The sequence below is a fragment of the Stegostoma tigrinum genome, chromosome 4 (assembly GCF_030684315.1).
Source record: "Stegostoma tigrinum isolate sSteTig4 chromosome 4, sSteTig4.hap1, whole genome shotgun sequence".
NCBI lineage: Eukaryota > Metazoa > Chordata > Chondrichthyes > Orectolobiformes > Stegostomatidae > Stegostoma > Stegostoma tigrinum.
Genome location: NC_081357.1, coordinates 26046826 through 26071854, shown reverse-complemented (window position 1 = coordinate 26071854; position 25029 = coordinate 26046826). Strand labels below are relative to the sequence as shown.

Sequence of the window (25029 nt, the reverse complement as noted above, 5' to 3'; positions counted from 1 at the left end):
TATATTAAAATAATATGATTGATGAACAACCAAACTCCATAGTAGGTAGTCCTTCCACACTACAGAATCAAGATTTAAATGGCTCTGTATTAAGTCTTAGTACTGTATTTGCTCAGGAGATGTGAATAATTTGATATCAAAATGTGCACACTGATCTTTGAAAAGGCAGTGCTTTATGTTGGAACTTGTGTACAAGTTGGTTAGTATAGTCTAACAAACATTTACTGAAATAAAGGTTCCAAGCAGACTCCGCAACAAAGTGGTGGAAGCACTATTACCAGAATTGGAGGAACCAAATCATCATGATCTTCTTCTAGAACTGCAAGACTACAGATTAATTCAGAAATAACTGGTAAACACCTACCAAATTCCATAACCAAAACAGCAAAGTAGAAAGTCCAGACAAGGGAGTGAAATAATTGTATGCTCAAGCACTTCTAAATCATTTGAGATTTATCCAATTCCAGACAAAATGCTATTATACCAAACAGTCAATGTTTCAATGGTTGAAACTGTGCTTGTTATGGAGAAATGTGTTCCAGCTTCCACACCATTACTTTTGGCCATCAAGCCAGGTTTGTTTTTACCCTGCACACAAGTCCTTAACCACTCAGCAGACAGACTCACATTGGCGAATGGTGTTGCAATAATGGATCCAAGAAAATTGTGCTGATGGGATTTGGAGTCATCAGCAGTTGTAGTTGATTATTATAATTGTGGCAATCTTCACTGCAGTCAAACAGGAATGGAATGTTTTATTTGCACAAGACTAACCGGTTTCCAGCTCATTAGTTTCTATATGGGAAATTAAATATTTGGAAATATCTCACCTCTTGGTGGTATTTGTGGCCTCCTCCTTCCTTATCTTCAGACATCAATATACTGAAAACACTAATTTGGTCCCACAGAAAAAAAAGATGGTGGCCATCTTTTCTGTTTGAATCTAGATTCAATGCATCATGTTCTGCAAATTGTAGGGTCATGAAACCATTTTTTAAATTAACACCCCAACACATTAGATTAGATCCCCTGCAGTGTGGAAACAGGCCCTTCGGCCCAACAAGTCCACACCGCCCTTTGGGGCATCCCACCCACACACACCTGAACACTACAGGCAATTTAGCATGGCCAATCCACCTAGCCCACACATCTTTGGACTGTGGGAGGAAACCGGAGCACCCAGAGGAAACCCACGCAGACACAGGGAGAATGTGCAAACTCCTCAGGCTGGAATTGAACTCTAGTCCCTGGTGCTGTGAGGCCGCAATGCTAACCACTGAGCCACCGTGCTGCCCACAAGTATCCAAAGTTTATTCATTGACCCATTAAATAAAAACAATACTATTAATCCTAGCATGGGTTAGGAAAACCAACAATTGAAACCTTGCTAGGTGGACTGTAGTACGCTGCATTTTCCATTGAACCAACTTTACTTTTACAAGTGACTAAGCTCAAGTAAATTGAAAAAGCACAAAAGTAAACATGAAATTTATTGGTTGGTATGGTTGCACACTGTTCAGAGATATTGTGGGGTGTAACAACATTTCACAACATTACAGGTAAAGCAGGCACCCGAAAAGAAAACTTCAGCTTTTACATTACATCACACTTTGGCAAGTGAAGGCAGCGGAGTTCTGAACAAAGCACTTCCAAAACATAATATTAAACACTTTCTTTCTCATCTCCCCTGCCCTCCAATTACATTTTTGGCCATACTTCAAGTCAATGGCTTACAAAGTATCCTTTAAGGCACTTTAACCTGAATTCAATTCTCAATTGCACAGCCTAGACGTAGTGCAAATCTTGAGCACCTGAAATAAAAGGACAGTAATACAGCCTGCAGCTATAACTTCAAGGTATTGAGAGGGTGCAGTAAACATTTCAGTGCAATAAATTAAAGCATGTGAAATACATGGTACAGCAACAAGGCCCCTTGCAGCTGAATGCAACTTAATCTTGTTATGCCCAAGTAGGTTACCTAAATCCACATAGTGCAGATTAACTAAAGCTTTGTCAATTTAAAGCAAAGGTGTGCCGCTGCACAAAGAACAAAATAAAAGAATCCCTTTGGTTTTAGATGACAGACAAAAAAATGCAAGTGCAGCAATGAGATAAGATAATGTCCATAAAAAGATTAGACCACTTGAGATTAGCTTGGATATTACAAGGTATTGATGAAAGCAAACTTTAGTATTCAATACATCAAACAGAACACTGTTATACAAATGTACATTTAGCTAGTGCTGTTTGTCTGAAGCATTCAAAAACTACTCAGGTTATCCAAATATTGATGGCCAATTAAGCAGCACTCCACTTGCATTATGCCCAGAGCAAGTCTGATTTCTATGCAGCTTATTATATTTTGAAGAGGTGGGAGAGACTAGGGGTAAAAAGGAGAGAGAAGAATTTTAGGTCATTTTCAAGAACTGAATCTGAAGTTTTGATCTCGGAAGCAGTCACTATGCACCTACTTTAAAGTAGATGCGGAGGCACAATTTTTTTCCAAAGCTTTGGATTCTACTTTGCAAGTTTATGAAGGTGAGGGGAGGATTAATTAGACCAGAATGTATCTTGCATTTCAAACAATTATTGGTCACCACATAAAACAAAAATCTGGGCAATCATTCTGTCCATGTTCAAATTATCTGCCTCAGGTTAGTAATTTTATCCACCACCACTTTTGTTTACCCTGAAAGCAGCAACTTTCCCAGTTATTATCCACATTTCAAATGCTTTCATTTTTAAGATGGACAAGGGCATACTGCTCCATACAGAGTAATTACTGTGAAGTTATTGTACACAACTGATCAAATCATTTACAACATAAAGCACTTAACCAACCCCAGAATTAAACAGCATTATACTACACTTCAAGATTTAGAAATTTAATCTAAATGATTGTCTTCCAATTTTACACAGAATAATCTCAAGCTAAGATGTTAAATTTTTCACATTAATGTCACTGTGAGAGCTACCAACTTTAGTGATTCTGCTCAAAGAAAACAAAATCCTTCTTGCATATAATCTGCTCTATTCTTGCACATTACATAAATGTAAACAGAATGCAAATACTATATTCACAATGCAGAAACCTTCAAAGTACCACAACATGCAGTATTTCACAAGAGCCAATGGCAAGGGAAAATACTGGAAACAAATTAATCCTCCAAATCTCCAACAGTAAATTCTAAATTAAAAAAGTGGATAACATGCGTTCGGATTTAACACCCATTCATGCAAAACACACAACCAAGATAACTACTGAAAATGGAGTTTTTTTTTTACACTTTGGAGATATGAACTAAAAGTGGCAAACTAAAATCAGGATCTAGTGCAAATAATCTAAAATATGTAATTCACTTTGGAACATTCACTAAAAATCATTTACATTACTGTAACAAACTACAGTAATCAGCCCAGTTGGCAGCCCTGGATTACAAATCAACTATTTTAACACTGAAAAATCTAAAAGAGAATTACTTTGTGAATAAGAGCTCTAGTTTCTTTGACAGAGGCCCATGTTCCATGGTCAAAACTTTAGCAGGAATAAGGCCACATTTATTTAAGGCATGGCTGTCTTCCCTCCCCCAAATCAATCATGTGCCCACATGTTTGGATCATTTAAGGTTCACAAGCCCATTGAACAAATGGCAAGTCAAAACTTAAAATCAAAAAAAAAGTTAAACCACGCACACCATTAAAGATATGGCTAATTCTAAAGAATAGTGTTTTCTCCTGAAACTTAACCTACAGAGTGGACCAACAATGTAAGCAACAGCCAAAACATTGTCGTCCAGCAGCAAGGTGCTTAGAGCGTGTGATAGTTCCTATCCTTAGTTTTGCAGAACTTCACAGCAAAAAAGATTACAGCTTGCAATCCAAGCACAAGTACAATTCCCCCAATGAAACTTGCTGCATCAAAGGTAGATTTCTTAGAGGACGGTGGTGGTACTGGAGTCGTCCCATTAGGTGTACCTGCAGAAAATAGAAAACGTGTCAGGATAAAACCAAATGCTGCACTCTTGCAAAACTGAAGCACAAGTCTATTCAAGACATTGTCATTACACAGGCTCCTTTAAATGGTGGAAAAGGAGAGAATCCACAATTGGCCTCTGGTACATCCCAACAACGAAAAAAAATGGGCCTACTGGTTCCCTGGGGGCCAAGTAAATTAAAGGCTAAAGCAGAAGATTTCACCATACTACACAGAATCTCAGGAACCTGTGTGTAAGAATACTTGGATTTCAATGAGGGAGTCATTTATCTATCATGAAAAAGAAAAACTGGAAACTATCCAGAATTAAAGTGGAATATGTACTGTAAAAGACAAGTACAGTAATGCAACAGGGCAGGATTTCTAATAGCATGTTTATATTTTGGCTAAAGGAAAGATACAGTGCTGACTGAGAAAGTGGAGAATGCAGAAAGGACTAGTCTTTGACATCTCAAATTCCAAGATTCTTCAGACATTAATGGTAAAATGAATGCTGAGTCAGAGGAAGGAGATATCAAGTTTTGTCAATGGGTTTGCTTTAACAGGTGACTGAGGGAGAATCCAAAAGCATGCAATCCAGGCAGATGAAAATAACCACCCTAGTCAGATGCTTTTCAAGTAGTCAGATTCAGAGAAACCCAGTTATGGAGGACATTAAAACTGGATTTAATTTGGAGTAAAGGAACTTAGAAACATGAAATAATCTTAAAAAACAAGAATGAGTTATTTGAGACGGTGGTCTGGGTACCTAGGAAACAAAACAAGTCCAAGATATGGGACTTGGTAGAAGTAACTGACAGAGATGATCTCTAGCTTATGGAAGACTGACAACTGGAGGTTGGCTAGGTCAGGTTAGGAGTAGCACAAGACCATGAGGGAATTTTGTTCAAACTCGAAAGGAAAGGCAGTTAAAGAAATGTAAAGATAATAAATTAATTTTAATCTCAGAAGCAAAAACGAACATTACAAGAGCTAATACATCAGTCTTCAAACACATTAAGCCATAAAAAAAATTGAAAAAGGTGATTCATAGAATCAGAATCCCTCGTGTAGAAATACACCATTTGAACCACTGCACACTGATTCCCCAAAGAGCACCACCCACACCCCCCAAAACCAACCAACACTATCCTTGTAACCCTGCATTTCCCACAGCTAATCCACTTAGCCTGCGCATCCCTGGACACAGTAATTTAGCATGGCCAATCCACCCAACGGGCACATCTTTGGACTGTGGGAACACCCGCAGGAAGCTCTCATCTCTGCTCTTTTATTCCATTCCACAATTAAGAGATCAACATACCATGATCACAATCCAAACTTCAGGAACATGCAGACATACACTGTTGCTCTACATTTTTCTTCTTGCCCTGTTTAATCTGTTGTACCCACACTTGTCAATTTACCCTTTTATTGGCCAAATGATCACTTCATTGACATTCCTGCAACTTACAGCTTTCCTCTTCACCACGGCTCTTTACAGTTGAGAGAAATCACAGCATCTGTACACAGTGTGGAAGTGGAAGCAGGCCATGGCCCACCAAGTTCACACATTCTCTGAAGAGCATGATTTTATATTTACCTGCTGTAGTACCAAGGCTGGTGGCATTGGGTGCCAGAGTGCTAATGAGAGAGACAGGAACTGTGGAAAGAAAAAGTAGTTAATGAACAATAAATATCCACAATTTCAAAAGCAGAGTCAGATTTCAAACAAATCTAGACAATTCACAGTAGAACTGGACATTAACAATCAACTCAGCCTTCTTACGGATAAGCACTGGAGCAAATTGTTCACAGCAATACCAATGGAGTGAAGCTGTACTGAACAATTTGCAAAGATCAAAGCAAAGTAACCAGAACCTATTATGGTACTGTCTCACTAGATCAGTGACTAGAAGCGTATGGAGGCAGCTACTTTGCATTGCACACTGGTCCTCCAAAGAGCATTTCCCCCACCCTAACAACCAACACACTATCCTTATAACCCTGCATTTCCCACAGCTAGCCTGCACATCCCTGGACATTGTAATTTACAATCTATAGGCTGTGAACAAGCAAGGCAATATTCCACTGATAGTCTACATAAAACAAAAAGCATTAAAATAAGCAAATATAGGGTTATGATTTGAAAAATATACTTCGTACCTTATTTATGAAAGGTTTATTCAGCCATAGGATTAATACTGGATCAAATCTGGATAAATCTTTGCTTTTCAAAGACTTGGTCAGTCAGACCATTTATCACCTGACAAAGTTACTTCTAAAACTGACTGCAAACAACATGTATCTGATGGAAAGATCACTAATTTAAAGCCTGGGAATACTGTTAAAATTGAAAAAAGTTGCTACCTCAAGCAAAGACATTTACCTGAAGGTTATGGGGACAAATTCATAATTTAGAAGAAACTAATGGAACGAGTCCAGGTGGTTTGAGATTCAAAAACAAAGGGAAAATTTGTTTTGTGAAGAAAAATTGAATAACAATGCCTGTCAACCCAACATTGTTTGAGTTGGGATAATTGTTTTGTATTTAAATTTAGTCCCAATTTAGTAAGGTCAACTTTGAGAAAGCAAGGTCACAACTAACATTAAAAAAAGGATAAGAATAAACAATTTGATAATGCGTGCAAATCACAGGAATGCTTGACTTGTTTTAAAGATATCAAAAATGTTACATGACTGCAAAGTTTCCTGAGGACCATAAAGGATGGTGACTATCGCACGTAAAACATTAGGAACTGATTGAGGGTAGGAGATGGCATTAGGAAAAGAACATAATGGAAATAGAAGTAGCTAACAAAGGGAATTAAATCAGTTTGGTACTGACCTACGAGATACAGAAAAATATAGCAGAAACCAATAATGTAGTAGAAAAAGAGCACGAGCAAGCTATGAGCTTTTTACTGTGAACTGAATTTGATAGTAAACCACTGCCCAAGGCATTGGAACATGGACAAAAAATTTTGCGACAGAACATCCCTTCTGAACTTCTGATAAGATCACCTGAAAATCATGAATGAGACACATGATACCAGTACAAGTGCAAAGAAGTGATAAGTCATAGCTTGCTAATTTAAACTTACTCATACGTTCACTAGCACTTTGCAGATCATACATTTCTTGTGGTGGCTAGATGCCCTTTATCCATTCCCTACATTGGTCTTTTAAAAAATGGAGCTCATGTGCAATTTTCTACTTTTAACCAGAGCTTATCCAAAACTTGTCCATTGTCTAGCTTGGTTAATGTTGAAGCATTTGACTTCTTTTGAGATCTTTGTTGGTTGCTGCTCATTGACTCAAGTGTATTCTAGCTAAAGAAAAATTTGCAGGAATGAGAAAATAATCAAGTAGTCAAATAGTGCAATGTTGGAAGAGCTACAATCTTAGTCTATGCATATTAAATTGCCAGCACCGATAACAGGTTCAAGTTGTTTTGTTTTCATTTTGGATATTGTTCATACAGCTTACATTAAATTTGATCAAAGGTACAGTGCAAGAACAATGATCTGCAAATAGACAGTTACGCACCAACCTATATTTATGATTAATCAGACTGACAGTTTTACATTACAGATCATGTGTTGGGGCTGCCCATAGAGCAGTGAAAACACAAAAAAGGACAATTGCAGCCATGTTCGTGGCATTAGCCATGAGAAAAACATTACAGCAGTTGGGAAAATATTTGGTTAATGTAGTCTTGAAAAGAACAGTAGCTCTGTATAATCAAGGTTGTAGAGAGAATGTACAGCTGCAGTTGCTTGCATAGATAAGAACATTTCACACTAGTTGTTTCTCAATTTGTTTAATCTCTTACAATACTGAGTAGGTTTTAGTTAAGATTTTTCAGATAATTAATAGATTCCGAAGTAGTTATAGATCCACCCATAAACAAAAAAGTGACTAAAAGCATCAATGATTCAAACTAGTTTCATACTGTAAAAGCAGCTCATTTAGGGAGGAATGAATCACAGGTACATATATTAGCAGACACTGGAATGTGGACTAACTAATACATTAAGATGTGTTAGTTAAAGAATTATGACATTAAGTGTAAACATTGGAACTGATTAAAAAACAATATTCTTTTATTTTGTAATGAGAAACTTAAGATTCTGAAGAGAGCAATTATCCAATTAACTGGCAGTTCACACAGTGCAGCTGTCAAATGTTACTTGAATACAGTATCCATTGTAAAAAGCCTCAACAAGTTAAAGTCTGGGAAAGCATCATAAAGGACCAAGAGTGGACCATAAGCCAATATCTGTCAGTGACACGATTAGTTTAATGGAAATTGCTGAGGACCAGAGAGCCAATTATAAAAAGATAACTCATTGCTGCTGACCAAGGGGTGGGAGGCACATAGCTTGTACAGTTTAAACTTAAAAGTCTAAGACATTCTGAAGTTTGTGCCTTTTTGCTATGCTGTAACTGAAGCTGTACATCACAATAAAGGTCACCTGAAACCACCCCACGAATGAGACTCTCATTGAAAGTATGAGACCTAACAATTTAGTTAGATGTATCCAAAGCCAGCCATACTGGTCGCACTAATTTTCTAACCATTTTATCTGGCAGAATGTCACCAAAAACAGAAATAGTTCTGAAGACAGGTCACTGGACCCAAAACTGCTTTTGCTCCACAGATGTTGCCAGGCCAGGGTTGTTCCAAAATCTGTCCGTGTTTCTGATCTCCAGCATCTGCAACTCTTTAAAAAGCGAAAGAACTGCTGATATTGTACATCAGGAATAAAAACAAAGTTGCTGGAAAAGCTCAGCAGGTCTGGCAGCATGTGTGGAGGAGAAAACAGTTAACGTTTCGGGTCCAGTGACCCTTCCTCAGAACTATTATCCCTCAGTAATATTGCTCTCCAGTGACCAGAATGATGGCAAAGTTAAGATACTTGCACTAGTGCTAAATTATGAAAACCACCACATGTTGCTGAAATGTGACTTTTGGACAATTTTTGCTCATGATGTTATCACTTAGCATAGATGCAGAGTTAACGTGCATTACAAATCTAAGACAGCAAACTACCATGGTATGTGGCACAACCTGGCTATGATAAATTGGGAATCATTAAGGGATAACACTAGACAGGCAGCAGAAACATTTAAAGAATGCATGGAGGGACTGCAACGTTTGATGATTCCTGACTGCCCTAAAAAATAGGAAAGGTGGCTTGACCATGGCCAAAATTGAAAGTCAGGGATGGTATTAGATCCAATAAAGGGGTATACAAATTAGGCAACAAAAGCAGCAGACTTGAGGATTGGGCGTTTAGATTTCAGCGAGAGAGGAGACAGTGGGATTAAGAAAGGAAAAATATAGTAGGAGAGTAAGCTTGAGAGTAATCAAACTGATGGTAAAAGTTTCTACAGGCATGTGAAGAGAAAAAAGCAGTAAAATCAAATATAGGTCCCTTAATCAGCAACAGGGGAGGATTAATGGGGAACAAGAGGGCAGACCAATTCGTTATATTGAGTGTCTTCAGCCAAGTCAGAAATCGCACAACACCAGATTATAGTCCAACAGATAGCTTGTGATTTCAAAGAAACCTGTTGGACTATAACCTGGTGTTGAGATTTCTGACTCTGTTCACCTCAGTCCAACACTGGCATCTCCATATTTAACAGGATAAGTAACATCCGAAAAACATTGGAAAATACATGGTCTAGCAAGAGAAAAACTGAAGGAAATTATTAGTAGCGAAAATTGGAAACAGGAGCAGAGACATCTTGATTGTGGATGTTTTTGTCAGAAAGCAGTCAACGCCAAAGCCAAAGCTTTGAATGTTTTTCAAGAAATTAGATTTAGTGCTTAGAGCTAAAGGTAAAAGATGTGGAGTGAAAAGGAGGAACAGATTACTGTGTAGGATAATCAGTCATGATCATATTGACTGGTGGAGCAGGGTCAAAGGCCTACTCCTGTCACTTCTTACATTGACAACTATCATTGTCAAAGTGTCAAATTCAAAAAGAAAGCTTTGATTAGATCAACAAGTTATACCTGCGTTTGCCAGTCAGCAAAACGTCCTGCATTGTTATATGAATCGAATGGGAAGAAACCCAGGGCTAGAGTTTGGGCCCATACTCAACCAAAGCACATTACTTATTTTGTAAACAAAAAAGGCAAAAATACTTGGGTCTTCTGGCATTCACTGTTCAGATGAAAGCTCACTGACTGGAGTTAACTCAGTTTCTCTTCAGTGATGATGCCAGAGCTGAGCATTTTCAGCACTTAAAATTCTACACTTCCAGGCCCCATGAAAATAAGCCATTCCCAAGGAAAAAAGTAACTTAAAATAACATCTCTACAAAATTCAATTAAGGATCATAGTTAACCCACAGAAAGCCATCAAATCTTCCATTACCTGACGTAGAAGAGTTTGAAGAATTGGCAATTGCAGAAGTTGAAGTTATGATTGCAGGGACTGAAGGATAAGAACAGCAAGAATAGCAATTAAAGCAGCAACTACAGCTTGTACCAAGCAAGTCAACAAGTTACGTCTTACTATACAAGTCACATTTACACAGAATTTAACAGGAGGAATCATGGTATCCTATTGTATTGTAGGATTGATGTTGGATCAGTTACTCACAGAAACCCATTACCTGAAGTATTGGCAGATGAAGTAGGAGCTGGAGCTGATGTAGCATTTGCAAGGGCTGCAGAACAAGAATAGTATGACAAGCATTTAAAAGGGAATGCAACTCACACTAGGTAAACAGATTACATCATACTGCAGAAAATACATCTGCACAGTATTTAAAGCTACATGAATATCCCAGAATTGTTTTTTTTAAAATACATTTTTCACTGAAGGCAAATTTTCATTATTCTTTCTCCAACCATTTTGCAAGAGATAGAGTTAAACAGACTCATTTTCATCTGGCAAAGCATCCAAAAAGGCCAAAGAGGTATAGAAATATTAAACTAAGCAACACAAAAACAAAGCAGGAAAAGAATGAGGTCATTAAGGAATTAGATGTGTCACAAATGCAATTCAGCAATTCTCATTTGACTATTTGGTGCTTGGGGGTGGAGACAAGAAATGGAAATATAGTCTACACAGTAACTGCAAAACTTCTAATCACTGCCTAACCTGCTCAAATTGGTAATAGTTTGACAGCAGGACTGTACACAGGCATTAAAAAGGTAACAAATTGGAACAGGAATACAAACAGTGATTAATCTAAACATTTGGCCACAGCTGAAATACTGCATTAATTCACAATAAAAAGATCACTGGAACCATACAGAAGTTAATTCATTCAAGCATAGAAAGCAGGTCCATATGAGTGGGGAAACCAAATAAGTAAGAAACAAAGAACTCTCATAGGTCATGAATCAGTACGGAGGCAAAAATCAGATTTAGACTAGAATAAGGAACAGATGGATTAAAGTAGGTAGCTGATTTGCAGGTTTGTCTTACCTTCACATGTAGTCAGGTTTGTGCAATTTTTTGATGCCTCCAATGAACTGACACATTTCGCCACTGTATCTGGAACACATCAAAACACATCTATTATAGATTATATGCAGAATCACACATTTTAAACAGGTTCCTGGTATTTGAGCTAGCTTTTCATTAAAGCAATACAAATTCATGTTTGCCTCCCAGCTAGCTTCCTTTGGCACATTATTTTTCCCCAATTAAATGACCAACAGATGTAATTAATTTGCTATTGATTACTCTGTTGCAAAGTATGCCACACAAACACAATTGGAAGTAAAAGCAATAGTATCTAGGGAAAACTCCTCAGTGGCTGGAGTCTTCTCCAGCACAAATGAAGATGGCTGTGATTCTTGGAAATCAACCTTTTCAGCATCTCAGTTCTTTAGGGTAGCATCCCACCACCTTCAGTAGGCTGGGCGCCACAACTGACTAGAAACAAAATTGAAAAACATTCTTAAATCGTAATTACATGACCACAGCATGGGTAGTGAGTGGCAAGTGACTCACCTTCCCACTCAAAGCCTTCCCAAGATTTACCAATTTCTCTTTAGTTTATGTGAAAGCATCAGTCCAATTGGGGTAAGTGAAGGGGTTCCATAAACATCCCTATCCTCAGAGACAGTACTCAACACAGTGCAAAAAATAAAGTTAAAACATTTTCAGCCAGCAGCACTAGGTGAATTATTCATGCCAGCCTCCTCCAATGGTTCCAGCATCCTGGATGCCAACTAGAACTCCCTTAGCAACATTTTGGTTTAAGGAACCCACATGGATTGCAGCCGTTCAAGCCACCAGCCCATCACCAACTTCAATGGCAACTAGAAATGGGCAACAAATGCTGGCTTGGCCAGCAACACCCACTGCCCATAAATAAAACCCACCACGGCAGAAAATAGGCATGAAGTTAGTTTCATAGCCTCAGTAAAGACGACAATTTGTTGTAAAAATTCATTTAATTCAAAGCACCTTTTGGGGAAATAAGTCTGCCACTTTACCATGTCTGGTCTACATGCAACTCCAGACCCATGGCAATGTGGTTCACTCTCAAGTGACTTCTGAAACGACTCAGCAACCCATTCAATTCAGGAGAATTGAAGGTTGAGCAACACAGTTGCCTTGCCAGCAATACACACATTCCATAAAGAAAACAATAAGTCTTACTGCAATTAGAGACTTGGTGAGCCTGTGCCTTGAATACTGTGTCCAGTTTTGGTCTCCTTATCAAGGACTAATATTCTTGCCATAAAAGGGAGACTTACCACTCCTAGAAGCATGTTCCAAGGATAAGTTAAGACAGGCTCCGAATCCAGAATTTAGAAGACTGGGAGCTAACCTTGAGGAAGTAATCAAAATTCTGACATATTCAACAGAATAAATGCAAGATGGTGGTTTCCCCGGTTGGGGATTCTAGAAACAGGGGGACAGTCTCAGAATAAGGGGCAAACCATTTGGGACTGAGATGAGAAGGAATTGCTTCACTCAACACAGTAATACTTTGGAATTCCCTGGAGTACATTCAAGGCAGATCAATAAATTAGCATACTCGGGATATTATGGGACACGGGGCAGTGGGGAAATTGAATCAAGGTAGATTAGCCATGAGCCGATTGAACGGCAAGGTAGGTTCAAGGAACGAAATGACCTACTCCTGTTCTTTCTCATGTTGAGAAAGAAAGTCTTAATGGTCAAATACAAGGTTAAGTGATTGTCACAATGAATTCTTGGAATGCATAACAGCTTAAGTAGGTTCTCCCACATCAACAGGTTCCATTGCCAAGCATAAGATGGTAATTAGGAGACGGTTCAGCCTCTTCAAGCCTGGTCTAACACATTTGTGCATGGTTGATCTTTGTTTTTTTAAACTCCACATTCTCATCTACCTTTGATAACCTGTAACTCGCTTGACAAACAAGATTGCACCCACCTCAGGCTTAAAAATCAATGACCCTGCTTCCACCATTTCAAGAGAGTATTCCAACTTTCACAAAAATATTGATCTATCTCAAAAGGGGAACACCTAATTTCAAATGTCCACTTACTGTGGAATGACACAAAAGATAACATCTTCTCCCTGTTGTCAAGACCATTCAGAATTAATTCTTCCACCTTGAGTCACTCTCCACTCAAGTCTAGTGGAATGGCGTCCAACCCATACTCAAAACCATTCACTCCTTTCAAGTATCATTCTAGCAAATCTCCTCAACCACCTCCAACGTGGTTGTATCCCACCTTAAATAAAGGGGACCAAAACTGGACAGTGTCAGAGATGTGGTCTCACTAAAGTGTTGTAAAGATGAAGTATAACATTGAGGAACTGAACATACAAAGTAAGAGACATAAAAAGTTCAGCAAAAGGACTGCTTTCTATTGGTCTTCTAATTAGATGCTGCACCTGCATAATAACTGGCTCATCTAGCAGAACAACCAAATTCCTCTACAGACATTCTCCATCTAAATACTACTCTACTTTTTCCATTCTTTCTGCCAAAGAATTATTTCTCCTTACATTTTTCCCAATTATACTCCATCTGCCAGATTTTTTTGCCCACCCAGTCAATCCATCCATTAGTCTCCACCCTCATCGTTCACAATACACTTTTCTCTATCTTAACATCAACTAGGAATTCAGGTACATTTTCACTTATGATCTCAGTCATGTAAAAACTGCAAGTTGCAGTACAGACCACTTGTTACATCCTGCCAAAGATCCATCTATTATGCACTTTTGCCAGCCAATCTTCTCTCCAAGCTAACATAATCCACATATGAACTCTTTCTGCAAGAACCTTTGATGTGCTACCCTATCAAATACCTATATACCTTGAAATCCAAGTATATAGTGTATCTATAGGCTCCCCTTTATCCATAGCATGTTATAGCCTCACACTTCAATGAATTGATTAAACATATTTCTCTAAATCAAATCACACTGATGCATTGGTTACTTTGTTCTAATCCTGCCTATCACATGGAACTTCTCAATCAGTTGAGGGGGAGCGCTGTAGCTCACTACTGTCAGAATGATCATTAACTTATGATAAAGGCATAATGTTTCTGGAGCATCCAGATTGCAGGCTCACCATAAAAGCCTCTGCAGCCAGTTAAAACAAGTGAAGGCCAGGATTTCCTCTCCACAGTTTCACTAGATTGATGTTTTTAAAAACAATGATGTTGTAGTAATTAGACATAATGGGAACTGCGATTGCTGGAGAATCCAAGATAACAAAGTGTGGGGCTGGATGAGCACAGCAGGTCAAGCAGCATCTTAGGAGCACAAAAGCTGACATTTCGGCCCTAGACCCTTCATCAGAAAAGGGGGATGGGGAGAGGATTCTGAAATAAATGGAGCGGGGGGTGGATGGCGGACTGAAGATGGATAGAGGAGAAGATAGGTGGAGAGGAAAGTATGGGTGGGGAGGTAGGGAGGGGATGGGTCAGTCCGGGGAGGACGGACAGGTCAAGGGGGTGGGAAGAGGTTAGTAGGTAGGAGATGGAGGTGCAGCAGCTTGAGGTGGGAGGAGGGGATAGTTGTGAATAAGAACAGGTTAGGCAGGCGGGGACGAGCTGGGCTGGTTTTGGGATGAAGTCGGGGGAGGGAAGATTTTGAAGCTGGTGAAATTGACATTGACACCATTGGGCTGCAGGGTTCCCAAGGGGAAGAGGAGGTGCTGTTCCTGCAACCTTCGGGTGGCATCATTGTGGCACTGCAGGTGGCCCAGGATGGACATGTTGTCTAAGGAACGGGAGGAGGAGTTGAAATGGTTCGCGACTGGGAGGTGCAGTTGTTTACTGCGAACCGAGCAGAGGTGTCCTGCAAAGAGGTCCCCAAGCCTCCGCTTGGTTTCCTGTATGTAGACGATGCCATACTGTGTAGTGGATGCAGTATAGCGCATTGGCAGATGTGCAGGTGAACATCTGCTTGATGTGGAAAGTCATCTTGGGGCCTGGGATGGGGGTGACAGAGGTGGTGTGGGGGCAGGTGTAGCACTTCCTGTGTTTGCAGGGGAAAGTGCCGGGTTGATGGGTTTGTATGGGAGTGTGGAGCGGACAAGGGAGTCGAGGAGAGAGTGGGTTCTCTGGAACGCAGAGAATGGTGGGGTGGAAAAAATGTCTTTGGTGATGTGGTCAGGTTGTAGATGGCAGAAGTGTCGGACGATGATGCGTTGTATCCAGAGGTTGGTAGGGTGGCATGAGAGGGCTAGGGGGATTCTCTTGTGGCAGTTATTGCGAGGGGGAAGAGGTACAGGAAATGCGGGAGACACAGTCGAGGGCGTTCTCGACCACTGCAGGGGGAAGTTGTGGCCCTTGAAGAACGAGGACATCTGGGATGTGCAGGAGTGGAATGCCTTATCCTGGGAGCAGATGCGATGGAGGCGAAGGAGTTGAGAATAAGGGACGGAATTTTTGCCGGAAGGTGGGTGGGAGGTGTATTCCAGGTAGCTGTGGTTTGTTGGTAGTTGCCTGAGATGGAGACAAAGGTCCAGGAAGGTGAGGGATAGTTGGAGATGGTCCAAGTGAACTTGAGGTTGGGGTGGAAGGTGTTGGTGAAATGGATGAACTGTTCGAGCTCCACTTGGGAGCACGAGGCAGCGCCGATACATTCAATGTAACGGACGAAAAGGTGGGGTTTTGGGCCAGTGTAGGTGCGAAAGAGGGACTGTTCCACATAACCTACAAAGAGGCAGGCATAGCTTGGGCCCATGCGGGTACACATGGCCACCCCCTTAGTCTGTGGGAAGTGGGAGGATTCGAAAGAGAATTTTTGTTGAGGGTGAGGACGGGTTCGGCTAGTTGGATGAGGGTGTCGGAGGGGGGGAACTGGTTGGGTCTGTGGGACGGAAAGAAGCAGAGGGCCCGAAGGCCATCTGCATGGGGAATGCAGGTGTATATGGTCTGGATTTCCATGGTGAAAATGAGGTGTTGGGGACTGGGGAAATTGAGCGCAAAACAGTTGGCAAAAAATTAAGTGCATAATCAATCTAATAACCTGAAGGGAGGACAATTTTACTGAAAAAAGTCACTATATTCCAATAATAATGACTCAAACTTTCCAAAGCTCCTTTTCTCCAGATTTCATACAAGCCATTTTGGTGGCCTGCCCCTAAGCAGGGGATGTTACCAGTGAGAAGAGGGATTTGTGTCAGTGGTAGTACCATATCTGAGCCAGGAAGTCCAGGTTCAAGCTCTGCCTGCTCCAGAGAGGCACATAACAGCATCAGGATGATTCAAAAATATCTAAAACGTTTAGTCTGAATAATTATCATGAGCCACATGACATTAATTTGAATATGACATGCAAACAAAGATTAGATTCAATTTGTTGAGAAACAGAAAAAAACAGGTAACAAAAGGTTTGAACACAGAACATAGAACAATATAGCGCAGAACAGGCCCTTTGGCCCTCGATGTTGCGCTGACCTTTGAACAAATCTAAGCCCCTCCCCCTACACTATCCCATCATTATCCATATGCTTATCCAAGGTTTGGCTGGCAACACCTGAACTTCAAAATTCAGGTGAGCTGTTGGAAAAATCAATTTCCAGAAGAGCAAAGGTTTTAAGCTGCACTTCTCGCAGGTATATCAGGAAATTACATGCTTTCCTACCCTCAAGTTGACCAAACATTAGAAGTGGACAGATTAAATTGTGCTAGTGAATAATTACGGCGATGGGGTGAAACAGGATATAATCATGAGTAGTCTTAACAGTGGTTGTAATTGGATTTGCATGTAATAGTGATTAGTAATGTTACATGTCTGTTTGTATATTTAACATTATAGAAAAAGGCCCCTTTCAATTTTGAAGTCTTTTCTCTCTACCCAAGTTGTCTATAAAAATTGGGGTGTATATATTTGGGTCACTATGGCAAATGATTGATTTAAAAACAGAATCCCTGAAATTATTAAATCCCTAATTACACTTTCTAGATTCAGTAACTCCATTGGCAAAACAATACAAAATATGAGATCTAGAAGGTAAATTGGCATCTAATTTTCAGGACAGTCTTAAACTCGCTACATGACACTTTGATAAAGGGGTGTCTAAACAAAATTCTCAAAATCACATTTGTAAATAATTCTTATAATTAACACCTCTCACATACGTTGAGTTGTGTAATTACTAAACATCAAGCCAAATCCATCTGTTGAGTTAAATAGCTATACTCAAAACCTTAGTGATTAAATAAACTTAAGAATCGTATCCCAATTTATTTGCCCATCAGCAAACCTATGGTATTGGTCACTTGCACAATGTATATCACTGTACATAGATCAGGTAAAGTTATTAGTTTTCTAATACTAAACTACTCAAACTGCCTGGGCTGTGGCATGGATCGAAATAGTCAAACTTTATTTAACAACTTAATATTCAATGAATGCAGCATCATTGAACACATGCAAATGAGATGTCCAGCAACAAAATGCCAAGCACAAAAATTTTAAAGTTTCATATGCTAATCAACAGATGCTAAATTTAGAACAGAAACCCAGGCAGCTTCGAAGTACAATTTGAGGACCTCTAAAAATAAATTGTTTCTACTACAGACATTTAATTTTTACTCATCCAACCCTATGCTCAAGACCTGCCAACATTATCTTCATAGAAATTCTAGGGCTGGAAGAACCTTTTCAGCCCATCACTAGCTCCGCTGCTTTCAAAGACAAACTTTTAAACATTTCAGCTTTTTATTCCAATCCTACTGATTTTTGAAATACAACAAAGTATTCAAATAAAGAAACAAATGCTGGAGTCCTGAAATAAAAACAGTGGTGCAACTGCTCAGGAGGTCGTGCATTGGTGGGAGGAAGTGTTCATGTTCCAGTTCCACAACAAATCTCTGACAAAGGGTCACAGGACCTGAAACATTAACTGTTGTTTCACTACCAACTGATGCTGCCCAATCTGCGATTTTCAGTACTTTCAACATTTTTACTGCACTGAAATAACAGAACTGACTTTCCCCACTTGCATTATTTAAAATTTAGCACCATCCTTTGGGCCCTTTCTTTCATTGTGTTCTGTGTTCAAGATTGACTCATTTTGAGCATACCAGCCTGACAGGCATACCCTTAACTTCTATCAATTCTTTGAAAAATCTATTTAGAATCTTAACTAGAAGAGGAGATTTTATTATGTCAATTGGAATTGCAATTTTTTTTTAACGGAACAAGATACCCAAGTCCTAGACAATGGGTTAACCCAAATATCCAAAAATATTATTGCAGCTGAACTCTAAAACGTCTTTTGTCATCTTACTCAAATTTGGGACACATTTTATATAAAAAAACCAATTCAAATCCAGTTATCCAAATCAATGGCACCTATTAAAAGACACGTTTCTGCCAGTTCTCACTATAACAAAATACAAAATCAGTTTTACCTTCACAGATCATCCACAGGCAGCTCAAATTGGCATTTGAGAAGTTTGTAAAGGATGTACAATTAATACAGTCCTTGAAATCGCTGCAATTCACTGGAAGGAAAAAAATTACATGTTTTACACACAGTGATTTTTAAAGTGGAGAATGAATAAAAAGCCTACTCAGAAGCCATCTGCCTTTTATTCTGGTATTCACACACATCAGAACTAAGTTAACTATAGCAATAACAAAATGGAAGAAATCAGGTTTGAGTAGATCTGTAGCTTAGGTTGTGGGTGCTGAGGTTGGCTCGCTGAGCTGGTTTGTTGTTCTGCAGACGTTTTGTTGCCGTGTCGGGTAACATCCTCAGTGCAGCCTCTGATGAAGTGTGCTTTCCCACCTGGTTTTTAAACTCTGGAGTCCGTTGTGATGGATTGCCTCACTTGTGTTTCCTCCATAGTGGAATGTAATTGGGGTTGAGTTCAATGTGTTAATTAATAGCATGCTTCCAGGAACTCTCGTGCTTGTCTCTGCTTAGCGTGTCCCAGGATCTTGGTGTTGTCCCAGTCGAACTCATGGTCCACCCTGTCCACGTGGATTGAGACAGTGAGTATTCATTGTGTCTATTTGTAGCCAGTTAGGGTTCATGTCATCTTGTTTGTTCCTGCCTGCTTTTCCAAGTGGCTACAAAAAGACATGACCAATGCTCGCTCTTCTCAATCCACGTGGACAAGGAGAACCACGACTTCGACTGGGACAACACCAAGATCCTGGGACAGGCTAGGCAGGGACAAGCACAAGAATTCCTGGAAGCATGGCACTCCATGAAGCATGCTATTAATAAACACATTGAACTCGACCCCATATACATTCCGCTAAAGGAAAACCAGAAGTGAGGCAATCCAACACAGCAGACCCCAGAGTTTAAAAACCAGGCAGGAAAACACACCGATGCTTCAGAGGCTGCACTGAGGATGTTACCCAGCACTTTAACGAAACGTCTGTGGAACAAACCATCTCGGTGAGCCAACCAACCTCAAGAGGAAATCAGGTCAAACATTAAATAAAAAAGTATTTGACCTGTACGTTTACATAATCAGTGTCAAAGATGAACTTTTTTTAAAATCAGAGGACTACTGTTTACAATTATTCTCAAAAATTGAAGTTAGAATGATGTGAACAAATCACAAGACAATAAACAGGTGGAACATACTAGAATCAAGGCATTTAAACATCAATTTAGATGACCATTTGAAATGCCATAGCATACAAGACTATGTGCCAAACACTAGAAGATTAGAACAGATAGATGCTTGATGGTCAATATGGACACAATAGGTCAAAGCAGCATTTTGCATGGGACTGTTGCCACTGGCCCACACATTGACCAAGCTCCAGAAATCCATATTAGAACATTCTAGAAATTCATTTAGCTCATTTGTCCACCTGGTCAGGTGTAATTAGTTCAGTGAATTCTGACACGAAGGTGTGGTAAACCTATAACTTGAAATATAATATAAACAAGAGTTCAAACATTTTATGCAATATCTATGACAACAGAAAATGTAGAATCCCCTGCCAGGCTTCTGCTTATTTATCCAAATAAGGGACTAGGGAGAGGCCATTCTTTCTGCTACCAACTCCAGGTGTCAATATTAGGCAGGTTGTGACCTCTTTATCCCAAAGAAAGCAGGTGCTTTTATTTGAGCCTCTACACATGACATTTTTACCTTAAAGTTCTTATGCCCTTGGAATAATGTTAAGTCTTTAAAGTTATTATTTCAAAGTGTAGACCTCAACTAAACAGGTAGAATATATGTTTGCAACCCTTTAGCATAGGTGATAGCCCTTCCTTCAGCACTGAAACTGACCATTAATTAAACTGTAAACAAATTGAAGGATAACCTCAAGTTTATATAATGAAGTACAAAGATACAGTGTATGACAGGTGTCTTACCCTTAGGATGGGGAATTACAAGACTAGGGGGCATTTTTTTTAAAAGAAAGAGTTAGAATTTTAAAAAGCCTGAGGCAAATTTTTCCAAAACTGGTTTGTGTGGAATTTTCCAGAAAAAAATGACGGTCACAAGTGCAATTAGAACATTTAAAAGACTTTTAGCTAACTCCATGTAAAAATGTTGAGGGATATGGACCAAGTGTGGAGAGGTGGAACTAGTTTAGTTTGGTATTACAGTTGGTATGGGCTGGTCAGTTGGACCAAAGAATCTGTTCCTGTGCTGTATAAGTTAATAACTCCATAAGCAATTTCCTGAACAACAGAACTCCATCCCTGTGTGTAAAGTTCTGCTGAAACAGGCACTTCATGGTTTTGAAACAGCACAGCACATTATTGCTAAATGCTTTGCAATGTATTATTATGCACAAGTATTCTACATTCTCAAATTACTTGGTCTCAACTGACCAGTAATGGGACAGTACAGACACTTGAGTTTCCCCAGAAGCCAGGTTCAGGGGTAACAGTCATCTTTTAGCTGAAGTGGCTATGTAATAAAACAAAATAATCAAATGACAGCAAGAAGAAATAATTTCAATAGTTACTTGAGCATTAAAACAAAAAAGAACATTGGTCTTAATTCCAAGATTTAAATTGACTAATCCAGAAGTCCAGAACAATGCTTTGCAGGCGAGCTTTCATTACATCCAATGGAATTTACATTCAATTAACACCTTGAACTGAAAGATATTCTCAGTAGCAGTGACCATGACAACTACTATCAATTATTGAAAAGACTAAATGGTCCACTAATGCCCTTCAGAAAACGAAACGTCACCTTAATCTCGTCTGGACTACAAACGACTCCAGATTGACAATAAACTCAATCTAAGCAACACTTTGAATTGGTAACAAGTTGAAGTTCAATTGAAGACAAGCAGCAAAAGCTGCCATAACCATAAATTTAAAAGCCAAGGTATTTCAGTATTCATTTCCAATTTCTTCAAAACATTAAAAAAAAAATACAGATGCGACCCAAACACATTGCAAGACAAAACGCATCTCATGCTGGTCATAGGAAGACTCTGGGCCTGTATTCAATAGAGATTAGTCAAGGTTTTTTCTGAGGAGGCAGTAAATGGGGAGAAAAGAATTTCAAAATTTACAAAATAGAGGCACCTGGAAAAAATATTCCCACTATGAGATACGAGGGCACAAGTGCAGTGAACAGATCTCCCTTTGGAACTGAGGTGAGGAGGAATTTCTTCAGAGAGTGAGAGAATCTGTGGTAGTCATTGCTCCAAAGGGATATGGAGGCCACATCATTGAGTAGTATTTAAGACAGCAATAGATAGATAGATTCTTGATAAGTCAGTGGATCAAAGGTTACAGGAAGAAAACAGGAAGATGGAGTCCAGGAACTTTCAGTTATGATCAAATACCAGAACAGACTCAAGACACCAAACAGACTAATTCTGCACTTTCATCTTACGGTCTTACTTTATTCATTCCCAGGATGTGCATAGTAGAGGCTGGTGTTTACGGCCAATAATACTTGCCCACAAAAAGGTGCGGTGTAGTTCGAGGTTTATTTTCCCATCGAATGAACATGACATTCCCATTAATGTCCTGAACCTGAAGGAACTTAACTTTCAATCAAGTTTTCTGAACTATTGAGATAGTCCCTACCCCGACAGCTTCCGAAACCACAACACTTGCAACCTGGAATCACAGGCTCCTACAGCACTTCTGGCAAACACGGCGGGGGGCGCACACACACGGACAGAGTGGGAGTGAGAACAAGGCGGCGACCAGGAAACTCCTCACATCTCTCCACCATTTTAGACACCAACTGGAAGAGTGTCTTTCAGGGGTGCCACAAGCAGGTAATGGGTATGAGGGCCCGGGCCAGACTAACCACATTGTGCCGGCCGCCAAGTGAACAATAAACTCCCCCTTTCACGGGGCAAGCCTCACTCAGCAAGAACCCGATATCGGCCGTCACCCCACACCCGGCGGAGCAGCAGCTACAGTTTCCACTCCACACCACCCTCTCGCCTGCATCCCGTCCCCCGTCCCCCTGGGCCGCCATCCCGAGGCCCCGGCCTCCCGCCCGGAAGCCTCGCTGACAACTGGCCGCCCCGGGATGGAGACGTTTGAGGCCGGACACACACCTGCCTCTCCTACCGCACACAGCCTCCCGCTCAAACACAGTAGGAAGGCAGCGGACACCCCACACAACAACGACCAACGCATCACGACAACAACGGCGCTCGAAGAAAACCAGCACTCCAACAGCAGCGGCCTACCACCACCCACTTCCGGCCGCTGCTCATGTGACCGGAGGGGGTGGGGCCCGCTCACGCAACGGGCCGCGTGTCACCGCTGGCCCCACCTTCCGCCTTGCGGTTGGCCCAAAGGCAATCATTACTTCGTGATTGGTTGAGAGATGTCCCGCCCCCGTGTTTCTTTCGGATGCTGACCTAGGTTTTGCGAATATAACAAACTGTGAAGCTGGATGACTGCTCCACGTCAATGACAGACATAACAAGGTAGAGCTGGATGCACACAGCAGGTCAAACAGCATCAGAGGAGCAGGAAGTCTGACGTTTCGGGCCCAGACCCTTCTTCAGAAATGTCAATGACAGACTGCGAATGGTCTCCAACTTTCTGATTGGCTGATAGCTGGTTCCTGCCTTGGGATTGGCTAGGTGCTGTGAATTCCACCCCCGCCTTGGATTGGTTTGTTCAGCGTCGCCCCTGTGATTGGCAGGGTACTATCTCCTATCTTGTGAGTGGCTGACGGCTGGTTCCGGCCCACGCCCCTGCAATTGGCTGGAAATCAGCTCCTACCTTGTGATTGGCTAACAGCTAGACTGGGAAATGGTCTCCAACTTTGATTGGCTGATAGCTGGTTCCTGCCTTGGGATTGGCTAGGTGCTGTGCATTCCACCCCCGCCTTGGATTGGTTTGTTCAGCTTCGCCCCTGTGATTGGCAGGGTACTATCTCCTATCTTGTGAGTGGCTGACGGCTGGTTCCGGCCCACGCCCCTGCAATTGGCTGGAAATCAGCTCCTACCTTGTGATTGGCTAACAGCTAATGTCTGCCGCAGGATTGGCTGGGACCTGCCTGCTGCTCTCGAATTAGCTGAGAGTTGACCTTGTCGTATAGAGAATGATGACAGTGCGGAAGGATGCAGTGCAGTGCATTGTGCGCGCAATAGCTTTGTTATCTAAGATAATAAAATGTGAGGCTGGATGAACACAGCAGACCAAGTAGCATCTCAGGAGCACCTGCTCCTGAGATGCTGCTGGGCCTGCTGTGTTCATCCAGCCTCACATTTTATTATCTTGGAATTCTCCAGCATTTGCAGTTCCCGTTAGCTCTGTTATCTAAGATAATAAAATGTGAGTCTGGATGAACACAGCAGGCCCAGCAGCATCTCAGGAGCACAAAAGCTGACGTTTCGGGCCTAGACCCTTCATCAGAGAGGGGGATGGGGGGAGGGAACTGGAATAAATAGGGAGAGAGGGGGAGGCGGACCGAAGATGGAGAGTAAAGAAGATAGGTGGAGAGGGTGTGGGTGGGGAGGTAGGGAGGGGATAGGTCAGTCCAGGGAAGACGGACAGGTCAAGGAGGTGGGATGAGGTTAGTAGGTAGCTGGGGGTGCGGCTTGGGGTGGGAGGAAGGGATGGGTGAGAGGAAGAACCGGTTAGGGAGGCAGAGACAGGTTGGACTGGTTTTGGGATGCAGTGGGTGGGGGGGAAGAGCTGGGCTGGTTGTGTGGTGCAGTGGGGGGAGGGGATGAACTGGGCTGGTTTAGGGATGCAGTAGGGGAAGGGGAGATTTTGAAACTGGTGAAGTCCACATTGATACCATATGGCTGCAGGGTTCCCAGGCGGAATATGAGTTGCTGTTCCTGCAACCTTCGGGTGGCATCATTGTGGCAGTGCAGGAGGCCCATGATGGACATGTCATCAAGAGAATGGGAGGGGGAGTGGAAATGGTTTGCGACTGGGAGGTGCAGTTGTTTGTTGCGAACTGAGCGGAGGTGTTCTGCAAAGCGGTCCCCAAGCCTCCGCTTGGTTTCCCCAATGTAGAGAAAGCCGCACCGGGTACAGTGGATGCAGTATACCACATTGGCAGATGTGCAGGTGAACCTCTGCTTAATGTGGAATGTGATCTTGGGGCCTGGGATGGGGGTGAGGGAGGAGGTGTGGGGACAAGTGTAGCATTTCCTGCGGTTGCAGGGGAAGGTGCCGG

At 41.1% G+C, this 25029-nt stretch overlaps 2 protein-coding genes across 3 annotated transcripts in view; one reads left to right on the top strand and one right to left on the bottom strand.

The window, feature by feature from the left end:
- The window catches only part of LOC125452245 (uncharacterized), a 153398-nt gene extending 144943 nt beyond the window's left edge, over positions 1–8455 (top strand). Inside the window, exon 41 of the mRNA XM_059645228.1 lies at positions 236–8455. Within this exon, the coding sequence (XP_059501211.1) occupies positions 236–349 (114 nt within the window). The 3' untranslated portion in view covers positions 350–8455. The remainder of the gene's footprint in view (positions 1–235) is intronic.
- Positions 1473–23114, bottom strand: cd164 (CD164 molecule, sialomucin). 2 transcript variants are annotated; one of them, XM_048530857.2, is made up of 7 exons: positions 22940–23112; positions 18832–18924; positions 11428–11496; positions 10607–10660; positions 10366–10425; positions 5577–5636; positions 1473–3975 (listed from the first exon to the last, which is right to left on the bottom strand). In XM_048530857.2, exons 1-7 carry the CDS (start codon positions 23019–23021, stop codon positions 3809–3811), a joined length of 585 nt encoding a protein of 194 aa, XP_048386814.1. In that variant the 5' UTR covers positions 23022–23112; the 3' UTR covers positions 1473–3808. The 2 variants fall into 2 exon arrangements, with proteins under 2 accessions (XP_048386814.1, XP_059501212.1); XM_059645229.1 differs by lacking the exon at positions 10366–10425 and having other exon boundaries at positions 22940–23114.
- Positions 23115–25029: the final 1915 nt, after the last annotated feature.

Excerpts from the sequence above, each read along its gene's own strand:
- cd164 (XM_048530857.2), bottom strand. The coding sequence starts at position 23,021 with ATGCGTTGGTCGTTGTTGTGTGGGGTGTCCGCTGCCTTCCTACTGTGT. Across the intron at positions 11,497-18,831 it reads CCTGTGGATGATCTGTGAAG|ATACAGTGGCGAAATGTGTC; the intron begins GTAAAACTGATT and ends GATGTGTTCCAG. Across the intron at positions 10,661-11,427 it reads AAACCTGACTACATGTGAAG|CCCTTGCAAATGCTACATCA; the intron begins GTAAGACAAACC and ends CTTGTTCTGCAG.